General features: G+C 37.5%; 1 protein-coding gene across 1 annotated transcript; it reads left to right on the top strand.

Annotated features, from left to right (window-relative positions):
- The first annotated feature begins 1,304 nt into the window (after positions 1-1,304).
- hhatla (hedgehog acyltransferase like, a) lies at positions 1,305-8,889 on the top strand. The gene is made up of 12 exons (XM_079820101.1): positions 1,305-1,631; positions 3,341-3,453; positions 4,173-4,240; positions 4,330-4,443; positions 4,948-5,142; positions 5,354-5,563; positions 5,735-5,906; positions 6,066-6,210; positions 6,307-6,342; positions 6,470-6,671; positions 8,136-8,280; positions 8,410-8,889. Exons 2-12 carry the CDS (start codon positions 3,348-3,350, stop codon positions 8,550-8,552), a joined length of 1,536 nt encoding a protein of 511 aa, XP_079676227.1. The 5' UTR covers positions 1,305-1,631; positions 3,341-3,347; the 3' UTR covers positions 8,553-8,889.
- The last annotated feature ends 1,586 nt before the right edge of the window (positions 8,890-10,475 follow it).

Raw genomic sequence — 10,475 nt, 5'->3', positions numbered from 1 at the left:
ATGTCACAGTTTTAATGTCACAGTGTAAAGAGCACTTTCAGGGCTTTTCAGAGATACCAAATGTTTGGAGATTTCACCAGGACAACAAATTCTCCTTGGTCTTTAAAAGTGACTGACATTCATTTTGTGATAACATTTAACACTCTTATTGAAATATGATCATATTTTGTCATTATCAAATAAATCTAAATAATTTTCAAATTGTTTGTCATAAATCGACATCTCAAGAAAAGTGTTAATTTTCCTTTCTCTTTTTCTTTTATATACGTGCATACGTATGTTTATGTATAATTTCTTATTCTTATTTATTTAGTTTAGTTTATTTATTCATATTATTATTATTTTATTTAAAAAAAATTCACTGTGGACATGTCTCATGGCATCTGTCTGTATATAGTTCATGGGAACTTTGATATGTTCCTGGTGTGTGAATAAATTTAAATAAAAATTTTGATCACAAAAAAAAGAAAGAAAAGTGTCATGGGGTTTCCAATCAAAATATGACTTTCTGTTACAAAACAGGGCATTGATTTCATAAATGTCCACTGTAGAGGACACCAGGACTTAAATTATGCGAGACACAACAGGTGAATAGGGAAAGAAATTATATATCAATATTCCTATGAAAAATTATATATTATTATGAGAATGTTACCAATTATTACTCCCATTATTACACTTCTTTTTTCATTACATGTTGTCCCAAGAACACATTAAAATGCTAATTATACTAGTGTAAAGATACAGTGTATTGAATTGGACTACCCATTTATGGCCATTTTACCCACAAATTGTATACATTTAAATGGTATATAAATGATATCTTTCATAAAATAGTTGAGTATCATATTTATACAAAGTTTGGTTTAAAAAATCCTGAAAACTAAAAATTGATTTGTCAATAGGAAAAACAAATCCATTGTATATTAATTTCATGTTTTATTTTTTAAACAACTGAGTCCTGATGTCCAGTGGACATAGCATAACATATAGCCTAGTATCTTTTTGCAAAAAAACAAAAAAAAATGTTGCATTTGTTCCATATGCTCTAAATGACATAATGAAATAATACTAAATTCACAAAACTAGCAGCACAAGACATAAATATGAGGACATCACAAATATACAAAAAGTGCCAGTGCAAAATGTGGGCTAAAAAAAATCTTGTTTTAGTTTCTTTGCTTGTAGCCCACAGTTGGAACATAAAATACCAAAGTTATGTCATGAAGTTAGTGATGGTTCATCTTCACTGGATGAGCTCAAGGGACTGCGTCTATGCGACATAATATCTCACGGACCAGAACATAACAAAAGAAAGCATTCCTCCAACCGGCCATCATGCACCTGTATCATTTAGCGCTGCATGGTTCTTGAATTTGTGCGCCTTTTTGATGGACAGTTCTGGTGCCACCCCTCTGCGGTTCCAGTCCGGATTATAAATACACTCTCTACACCCCCTCCCGCAACATCCACACCAGCCACTGCTGCCTCTCACAGTGCACCATCGGCACTGGGAAACCGGGACGGATGTATTAGGAGCAGCCCCCCCTTTTTCTTTTCTTTTTTTCCATTTTTGTGGGGGTTGTCATCTGTCTTCATACATCTGAACGGCTGTGAAAGTCAGATACGAGGTTAGTACTGAGCAAGTGCACTTCGTTTTGAATTACTGTACTTACTGTACACGGCGTTGTAAACAGAGTCCCACCGACCATAAGTGAGGTGAGGCGTGGGCGTTTAGAGCTGGCAGCATCATTTACATCTAAAATGACTTTAGATCTGCAGGTAGCCTATTATTTAGTCAACACCAATACTCTGATTTTAATTTAATAGGAACAAGCATGCCTTGTAATTAATTCAATGTTAAGATGAAAGAAAGTGACTGGCCAGAGCGCTCATTTGGGAGCTCAGTCCCTGGGTTTTCATGCTCCTGAAGGATCTCCTGATGTGTGGGAGATCGCATTGCGCTGCAGCTGCCGCACTGGACCATGAGCAACTGCTCAGGCTAAAATAGGAAGAGGTTGTAGGCTACGGCGCAGCTGACTGTGCTCTTTCCGAGGAGCCGTGAAAACAGGCACTCCCATTTAAGTCACTGACTTCGTCTTGTCTTCTGAGAATTAGAATGGTGTCAACTAAGTGCGAATGTTTTTGTTGTTTAATTCGTTTTAGCTTTATTGATTGCCTATAGGCGGAGGCATCCGTTTTGTTGTTTATAATGCGTAAAAAGATATGCATCAATATCATGTGTGAACTTTGACTAATAATCATGGTAATTAGGTGTGTCTTTCCAGCAAAATAGCAGCTTTTACAGTTAGGCTACTGCTGCACTTGGCAGGGTGGTTTGCAGTAGTTTACTGTAGACACAGTAAAAAACATTAGCTATTATGTTATTCCACGGTAACGAAACTACGAAAGTGCTGGAACGAGCGCAAATTGGCCTATATTAACATTAACATTTAAAAGGCTCATATGAGATAGGACCTGCAAGATAATAAGCTTTTGTTGTAGACTATAGCCTACACTAATGTTTTGAAGCATTACACATCACCGCTCCTTTATAAATTGGATTTTGAAAACTAGTTCTGCGAGTAAAACTTGATTAAGGGTGTCAAACCCCGAAATGTTTCTCGACCTGTTTCTCTACACTGTAGCAGTTTTAGTAAATTATTTAAAAATTCAATTGTTTAAAAAATATTTCATTAAATAAAAAAAATTGATATTTTTATTCCTAGCACTTTATTATAATTATCTTCTGACTCGTAAATCTTTGTTTTACTCCAACTGCAGATTTGTAACCTCATTAATATTAATAGTCACGTCACAAAAATCACCTGTGATTGGATAGATATTTGCCCGCAGATGTCATTAGGTGAACAGTTCTCCGCCTTCTCCTTTGCTTCATAGAATAGTTTTATTTTCTTACAGTTTTACATCTATCCTTCGCACTAAACTCAAACATACTTTTCTATATACGAACATTTTTGTTTTAGTGTCATTTTGACCTGGTTGTAAAATACCCGAAAGAAGAGAAAGATCAGTGGAAATCTGAGGAGTGCGTGAGTGACGTTTGACCTGTAACGGCCGTTAGTGAGTATGACAGCGGAGCTAATAAAAATACTGTATAATACGAACGAATAGTAAAATATACGATTCACAATACATAATTAATAATTGGTTTATGAACATTTCACATGACAAACATTAAAAACAACAATTAACAAACTTGTGGAGTATTGTGTGTATCCGTATGTAACTTAACGTTACCTGATCTATTTTCTGCAGTGGCCAGTGGATCATTTTAATGTGAGTGTAATTAGATTTTAATGTTAAAACTTCTCTTCAGGTTAACCATGGGGATCAAGTCAGCCCTTCCCAGGATTGAGCTGTACATGTACACTGCTGTCGTCTCTCTTGCACTCTTATGGGCAGGCAGCTGGATCATTGAGGCCTCCAGTGGTACACTTTATTTTTATCTCTTGCTTTTTCTTACTACATTAAGATCACAGAATTATATTCATGTCTATCATGGATGCCCTAGATAGAACACCATGAGTAAAGGTGCATTTTCTCTTGTTCAATGTAAATTAGAGCACTACAGATATAGTATTATTGTTTCTGTGTGGGCAAACCAGCCAAGCATGTCATGCCCCAACCTTTTTAAACATCACATATTGATTATGTCTACTTTTCGTCACAAATGTTCCAGTCCTACATTGAAACCTCCAACAACCCCTGACTCTCAAATAATATCTGTTATGCAATTTGTATTATCTTTGTAATTCATGTTACAAAGATTTGTCAGATTTCACAGGACCATCTCATAATCTCCAAATATATTTCAGAGTCTGGATTATCACAGAGAAGCCTCTGATTATACAGGCTGGCACATTTTACCTTATGTAATGCTATTAAGGTTTTGCTCTGGAGGCAGGAGCTCACCCTATTTACTGTTGAATCATGTGAATATGATGTTCATTTAACTTATTTCTACAATACATGGAATACATGGTTAGCTGTCTACAAAGACTGCATGCATACACAATAAATATTGTAATTTTATAGCAATGAAACAACTTTTAACGTCCTTCTTGGTATAAAATGGAAAATAAGTTTTATTATTTAGCCTGAAATGCACCTTGCTGCTTTTGTGAATCTTTTCTCTTTTTTATTTCCAGAGCATGTAAACAGGAAGGCATTTAGGGAGAATGTGAAACCAGGATGGCACTACTTTGGCCGAAAAATGGCAAGTATCATATAACTATGTGATAACATAAATGACTCGTATTGAATCATATTTACGCTTTCTGTGACTGACATCTTCTGTCTCTTCAGGATGCGTCAGATTTTGAATGGGTTATGTGGTTTACCACTTTCCGCAACCATATCCTGTTTGCACTCTCTGGTCATGTGATCTTTGCTAAGATCTGCTCGATGTTGTCTCCAAAGGTATGTGGTTATGCATCCTGTGCACAATGATCATTTACAAGGATTTAAGAGTAATGGTATTTGTTGTGCAATTTTTTGTAGGTGTTTTGCAAATGTTGCATGATTTTATATGCCAACAGAGTCAACTGTTAACCAGTGATAGTGAAAAAAAAAAAGCATTTTGATATTAACAATGCATGTGTGAAACGATCTAATCTGAATGTTGTGTGAAATGTTACATGTATTTTGTCTGCTGTCAACGAAGGCTGGTATAGATCCATTCAAGGTAATCTGAAAGTACTTATTTTCTTTGACAATACTAATTGACCAACTAATATTAGTGCTGCTACAGCAAATACTGTCATTTCTAACACTTAGAAACAGTAGCTGCTTAAACGTAATTAACCCCTATTCAATATTGTTGTGACATTTTTATTATACATTTATTACTGTGCCATTTATTATTGTGACAGCTGGATTACATAAATGTGTTTTTTCACAAGGAATTTTCTTCCTAACCCACAGAACAGATCTTTGATCTATATGATGTATGGATCTCTAGCTGTCCTGATTACTATGGGATGGACATACATCTCCCTCATCCTGTCTCACTGCATCATCCTCTACAGTGTGGCCCTTGTCAAAAGGAAGTGGCTCTGCTTTGTGGCTGGATTTACCAGCCTGGCAACTTTTAAGATGGAACCATTTAACACTTGGCAGGTAAGAAAGTCCATAGTTATTGTATAATCTTTCATAATGACTCTTATAAAATGTTTCCCCCCCAGTCTTACCATAAAAAGTTAAAAGTTAAACCCAACAAACTGACCAAATGGAGCATAGATGCAAACGGATGCAGTTCAGGTGTCTATATCAGCATGTGAAAAACCACTTAGTTCTGTCATTTTAAAGTTCTGATAATGTTTTAATGCAGGAAGGCTTTGCGACTGGTTCATTTGATCTGCAAGACGTCTTGTTCTACGGAGGCTGTGGATTCTCCATCATGCGCTGTATGAGCTTTGCTCTAGAGAACTGTGAGAAGAAAGACGGTAACTACAGTTTTATGGATCTGATCAAGTACAACTTCTACCTCCCCTTCTTCTTCTTTGGACCTGTCATGACCTTTGACCGTTTCCATGAGCAGGTGAGTCCTGTACATCAAGAATCTGATGCCTTCTTAACATTGTTCTCAAGAAAACTCTATGAAATTGTGTGTCTAAAACACAATCTATATAATAGAATAGATAGATGTAATTGTGTTGATAACGTCACTCTGGTTAAGTATGCACTATAATGATCCCTCTGATATTCTCAGGCTAACAACCCTAACTTGACTCGTAAAGAAAGAGAGATGTGGAACATCACCATTCAGGCTTTGGTGCACCTTGGGGCTATTTTGGTGGTGGATGCCTTCTTCCATTTCTTGTACATTTTGACCATCCCTAACGATTTGAAGCTTTTGAAGCAACTGTCTGACTGGTCTCTGGGTCAGTTTGATCAAATTATTTCATTTTAGTAAATAGCTAGAAAACACAGTGGATGTTTAGAAATGATGTTACAAGTAGTTTCTAATTATTTGTAAGTACAATTTCAGTTGTTTACTACACTACAATATTCACTACAATATTGATTGTATTGCGTTTCAGCTGGTTTGGCTTACTCTAATCTGGTGTATGACTGGGTGAAAGCAGCCGTCATGTTTGGTGTCATTAACACGGTATCCAGACTGGACCATCTTGACCCCCCTCAGCCTCCTAAATGCATCACAATGCTCTATGTCTTCGCTGAAACGTAAGTATTGTCAGTTGCAGACGAGAAATGGAGAATGTTTTTGATCTGTGTTACCAGATCACATGTTAACAGTTTCTTCTGACATTGACTTTTCAGACACTTTGACAGAGGAATCAATGACTGGCTATGCAAGTGAGCAAATACTCAATCACACTCATGTGTATCATCACGTCATTTTAAAATATGTATTGCTTTATCAATCAAATACGCAGGAAAAATATGAATCTTTACAACATATATCTCCTATTCTCTGCTAAAGATATGTCTATGACTATATCGGAGAAAACCATGATGCCATCTTCAAGGAGCTTCTTGCAACCATCTGCACCTTTGCTGTCACAACTCTGTGGCTCGGACCCTGTGAACTGGTTTACATCTGGTCTTTCTTTAACTGCTTTGGCCTAAACTTTGAACTGTGGGTGGCTAAGCTCTTTTCTCTGCCACCGTTTTCCACCATTGAGGTAAGATCGCAAAGACATCCACTGAACAATCAGTGTCATTTAGCCTGATGGATTTGAGCATTTGGGTTTTTAATCATTTTTCTGCCAAATGATTCTCTTTATATTACATCATGACTGAATAGCCTTGCATTTCACTGATATGATGCTGACATATAAAAGCATTACATGGCCTGACTCCACATTATTCTAAAGGAGTTACCAACTCCTTACGTCCCAAATCGTACTCTTCACAATCTAATCGGTGGCTGTTCCTCAAACCCACTTAAAAACAATGGTCGACAGGGATTTTTCGTCTTATGTTCCTATTAGAACTCTCTTCCTCATAAACTTTGGAAAGCTCATACTTTTGTGATTTTTAAAGCTGAACTTAAAGTCCCAGTGAACCAGAAGTTGCAACTGATTTTATTTCAGTGCTGTGACGTATTTCCAACGGGTGAAACGGAATATTGAATAGAGGGCAGGGTTTTACTTCAGCGCTCCTCCTCTCCATCTCTCGCTCATAGCAGACTGACGGTTGGAGGGGAGTGGTTAAGGATATTCAAACCCAAGACGTCAAACTGACATCATCTGAGAAGAAACGCTATTCTAGACCGGAAGTTACCTTTCAGATTTTGATTAAGATTACCACAGCAATTTTTTTTCTTCTGTGTATTAACTTGCACGGATTAATGTTCACCCTAAGGCCACCAAAGCGTTTTTAGCCGGCTGAAAACGCTAGGCGCTCTGCTGAAAACATTTCACTGTGGGCGCTTGAGAGCGTAGCGTTTTTTTCAGTTGAGACTCTTTGCTTGTTATGATACGGAATATCCGCGGAAGTGTTACTAGTATCTCATTTCACATATCGTTTTTTTCTGTATTGATTCTATATAAAAATGCTGATACAATGTAAAGTATTTGCTCTGGCTCTTGTTTTTAATTATTTGTCCATTATTATACTGCTTGTTGTCATCTGTTGACGTTGTGTAGTACAAGCAGAATGTGGCGGTTGGTTGGTGTTTTATTTGTCCCGCCCCTCCTCCACTCTGATTGGGCGGCTGGGTGAAAAGTGACAGTGATGAGCGCTGCGTTTTACTCAAAGTTGAACATTCTTCAACCAGTAAAAAACGTTCAGCGCTTGAGCGTGAAATACTCACTCAAAGCCTTGTTACGCTCATGGCGTTCTAAAAACATGGCGCTCCCATTGAAAACAACTGAATACGCCAGCCAGCTGGGTGAAAAAACGCTTTGGTGGACACATGGTCTAAGACCTGTAATGTTTGCTAACAAAGTAAATAAGGTCGATTTTGATTTCATGAGGACTTTAAGCCGTGTTTTTTATCGTTTTAATAATTTTTTTATGTATTGGTTATCTTGTGTAAAGCGCTTTGATAAACTGCTTTTAAAGGTGTTATCTAAAATAAAGTTTATTATTATTGAAAATAACAGCATTTGCTTACTCAGAATGTAATATTGATATTTTTCCAGCGGAATCTTATATCTGAGGCGATGTCACGTCGAATCAGGGGCTTGTTCAACGCTGTAAACTTCTGGCAGATTATCCTGTACAATGTCTTGGCGCTGAACAGTCTGGATTTTGCTCAGCTGGTTGCCAAGCGGCTGCTTCTTAAAGGTAATTGTTTTGTTTTAGGACATTATATAATGAAAAGTAAAAAACAAAATGTGCGTCTGTGTATGTAGTTGTATCCACACAAAAACAGTATGTACACGGAGAATAATAGGACCCTTGTGATTCCCTCAGGCTTCCCCTTGTCCACTCTCTCGGTGCTGTTTGTGACCTACTGTGGCGTGCAGCTGATCAAGGAGAGAGAGCGAAAGCAGGCTCTACTAGATGATCCGGAACCAGTGCCGCTCCCAGAGACGGGCAAACAGAAGGCAGAGTAAAGGACAGAGAGGTCATTGAATCCGATCCAGCTCTTGAGGTCCCTCTTGTTAATTCTGCCCCTGAGCTTTCATGCCAGACCGATGCAGTCCCATCACTATGGTCACTGCTTTGCACAAGTCTGTTTTAAAAACACAAGATGTTCTTAACTGTGAATAGTTCTGAAGTGCACTTGCTGTAGCCAAATGCAACCTGTTCTCCGACATAATCTTGCACAGACAAACCAAGAAGTGCATTTTTTATTTATATTTTCAGTGGTTATAGCTTTTTAAAGGATGGGTTTGCCACATATTTTATGAATAAGTAATATATTGAACAATAAAAACAAAATTTACGTCATTTGTTTCAATCATTCTTAATATTTTATATTTTTTTACAGCCATGTTATTTTAGTATTTTTTAAGATATTGTTAGTTTTTTTATTAATATTTTGAATGAATGTTTTATTCTATCTTCTGTTTTAATTTTAAAGTTATGTGTTAACTAAAGATTAGTTAGTAATGTGCGTTCTAGTAATTCATAGTTTTTTAATGTCTATATAGTTTTTATTTATTTTAGTGTTAGTTCTTTTAGTACATCAAGATAAACAAATTTAAATGAGAATGTTGCTGAAATACAGTAAGTATATATATATATATACACTCACCTAAAGGATTATTAGGAACACCTGTTCAATTTCTCATTAATGCAATTATCTAATCAGCCAATCACATGGCAGTTGCTTCAATGCATTTAGGGGTGTGGCCCTGGTCAAGATAATCTCCTGAACTCCAAACTGAATGTCAGAATGGGAAAGAAAGGTGATTTAAGCAATTTTGAGCGTGGCATGGTTGTTGGTGCCAGACGGGCCGGTCTGAGTATTTAACAATCTGCTCAGTTACTGGGATTTTCACGCACAACCATTTCTAGGGTTTACAAAGAATGGTGTGAAAAGGGAAAAACATCCAGTATGCGGCAGTCCTGTGGGCGAAAATGCCTTGTTGATGCTAGAGGTCAGAGGAGAATGGGCCGACTGATTCAAGCTGATAGAAGAGCAACTTTGACTGAAATAACCACTTGTTACAACCGAGGTATGCAGCAAAGCATTTGTGAAGCCACAACACGCACAACCTTGAGGCGGATGGGCTACAACAAGCAGAAGACCCCAACGGGTACCACTCATCTCCACCACAAATAGGAAAAAGAGGCTACAATTTGCACGAGCTCACCAAAATTGGACAGTTGAAGACTGGAAAAATGTTGCCTGGTCTGATGAGTCTCGATTTCTGTTGAGACATTCAGATGGTAGATTCAGAATTTGGCGTAAACAGAATGAGAACATGGATCCATCATGCCTTGTTACCACTGTGCAGGCTGGTGGTGGTGGTGTAATGGTGTGGGGGATGTTTTCTTGGCACACTTTAGGCCCCTTTAAATGCCCCGCGCTTCCTGCACATTGTTTCTGACCATGTCCATCCCTTTATGACCACCATGTACCCATCCTCTGATGGCTACTTCCAGCAGGATAATGCATCATGTCACAAAGCTCGAATCATTTCAAATTGGTTTCTTGAACATGACAATGAGTTCACTGTACTAAAATGGCCCCCACAGTCACCAGATCTCAACCCAATAGAGCATCTTTGGGATGTGGTGGAACGGGAGCTTCGTGACCTGGATGTGCATCTCACAAATCTCCATCAACTGCAAGATGCTATCCTATCAATATGGGCCAACATTTCTAAAGAATGCTTTCAGCACCTTGTTGAATCAATGCAACACAGAATTAAGGCAGTTCTGAAGGTGAAAGGGGGTCAAACACAGTATTAGTATGGTGTTCCTAATAATCTTTAGGTTAGTGTATATATAGTTAACATTTATTTTATTTTTATGTTTTTACTTCTAGTTTTAGATTACTATGAAAACCCTGGTTTGCAGCCATTATT

This window comes from Gobio gobio, assembly GCF_949357685.1.
Source record: "Gobio gobio genome assembly, chromosome: 6".
Lineage (NCBI taxonomy): Eukaryota > Metazoa > Chordata > Actinopteri > Cypriniformes > Gobionidae > Gobio > Gobio gobio.
Note: the sequence above shows the minus strand (reverse complement) of the source record. Positions and strands in the feature narration are given on the sequence as shown.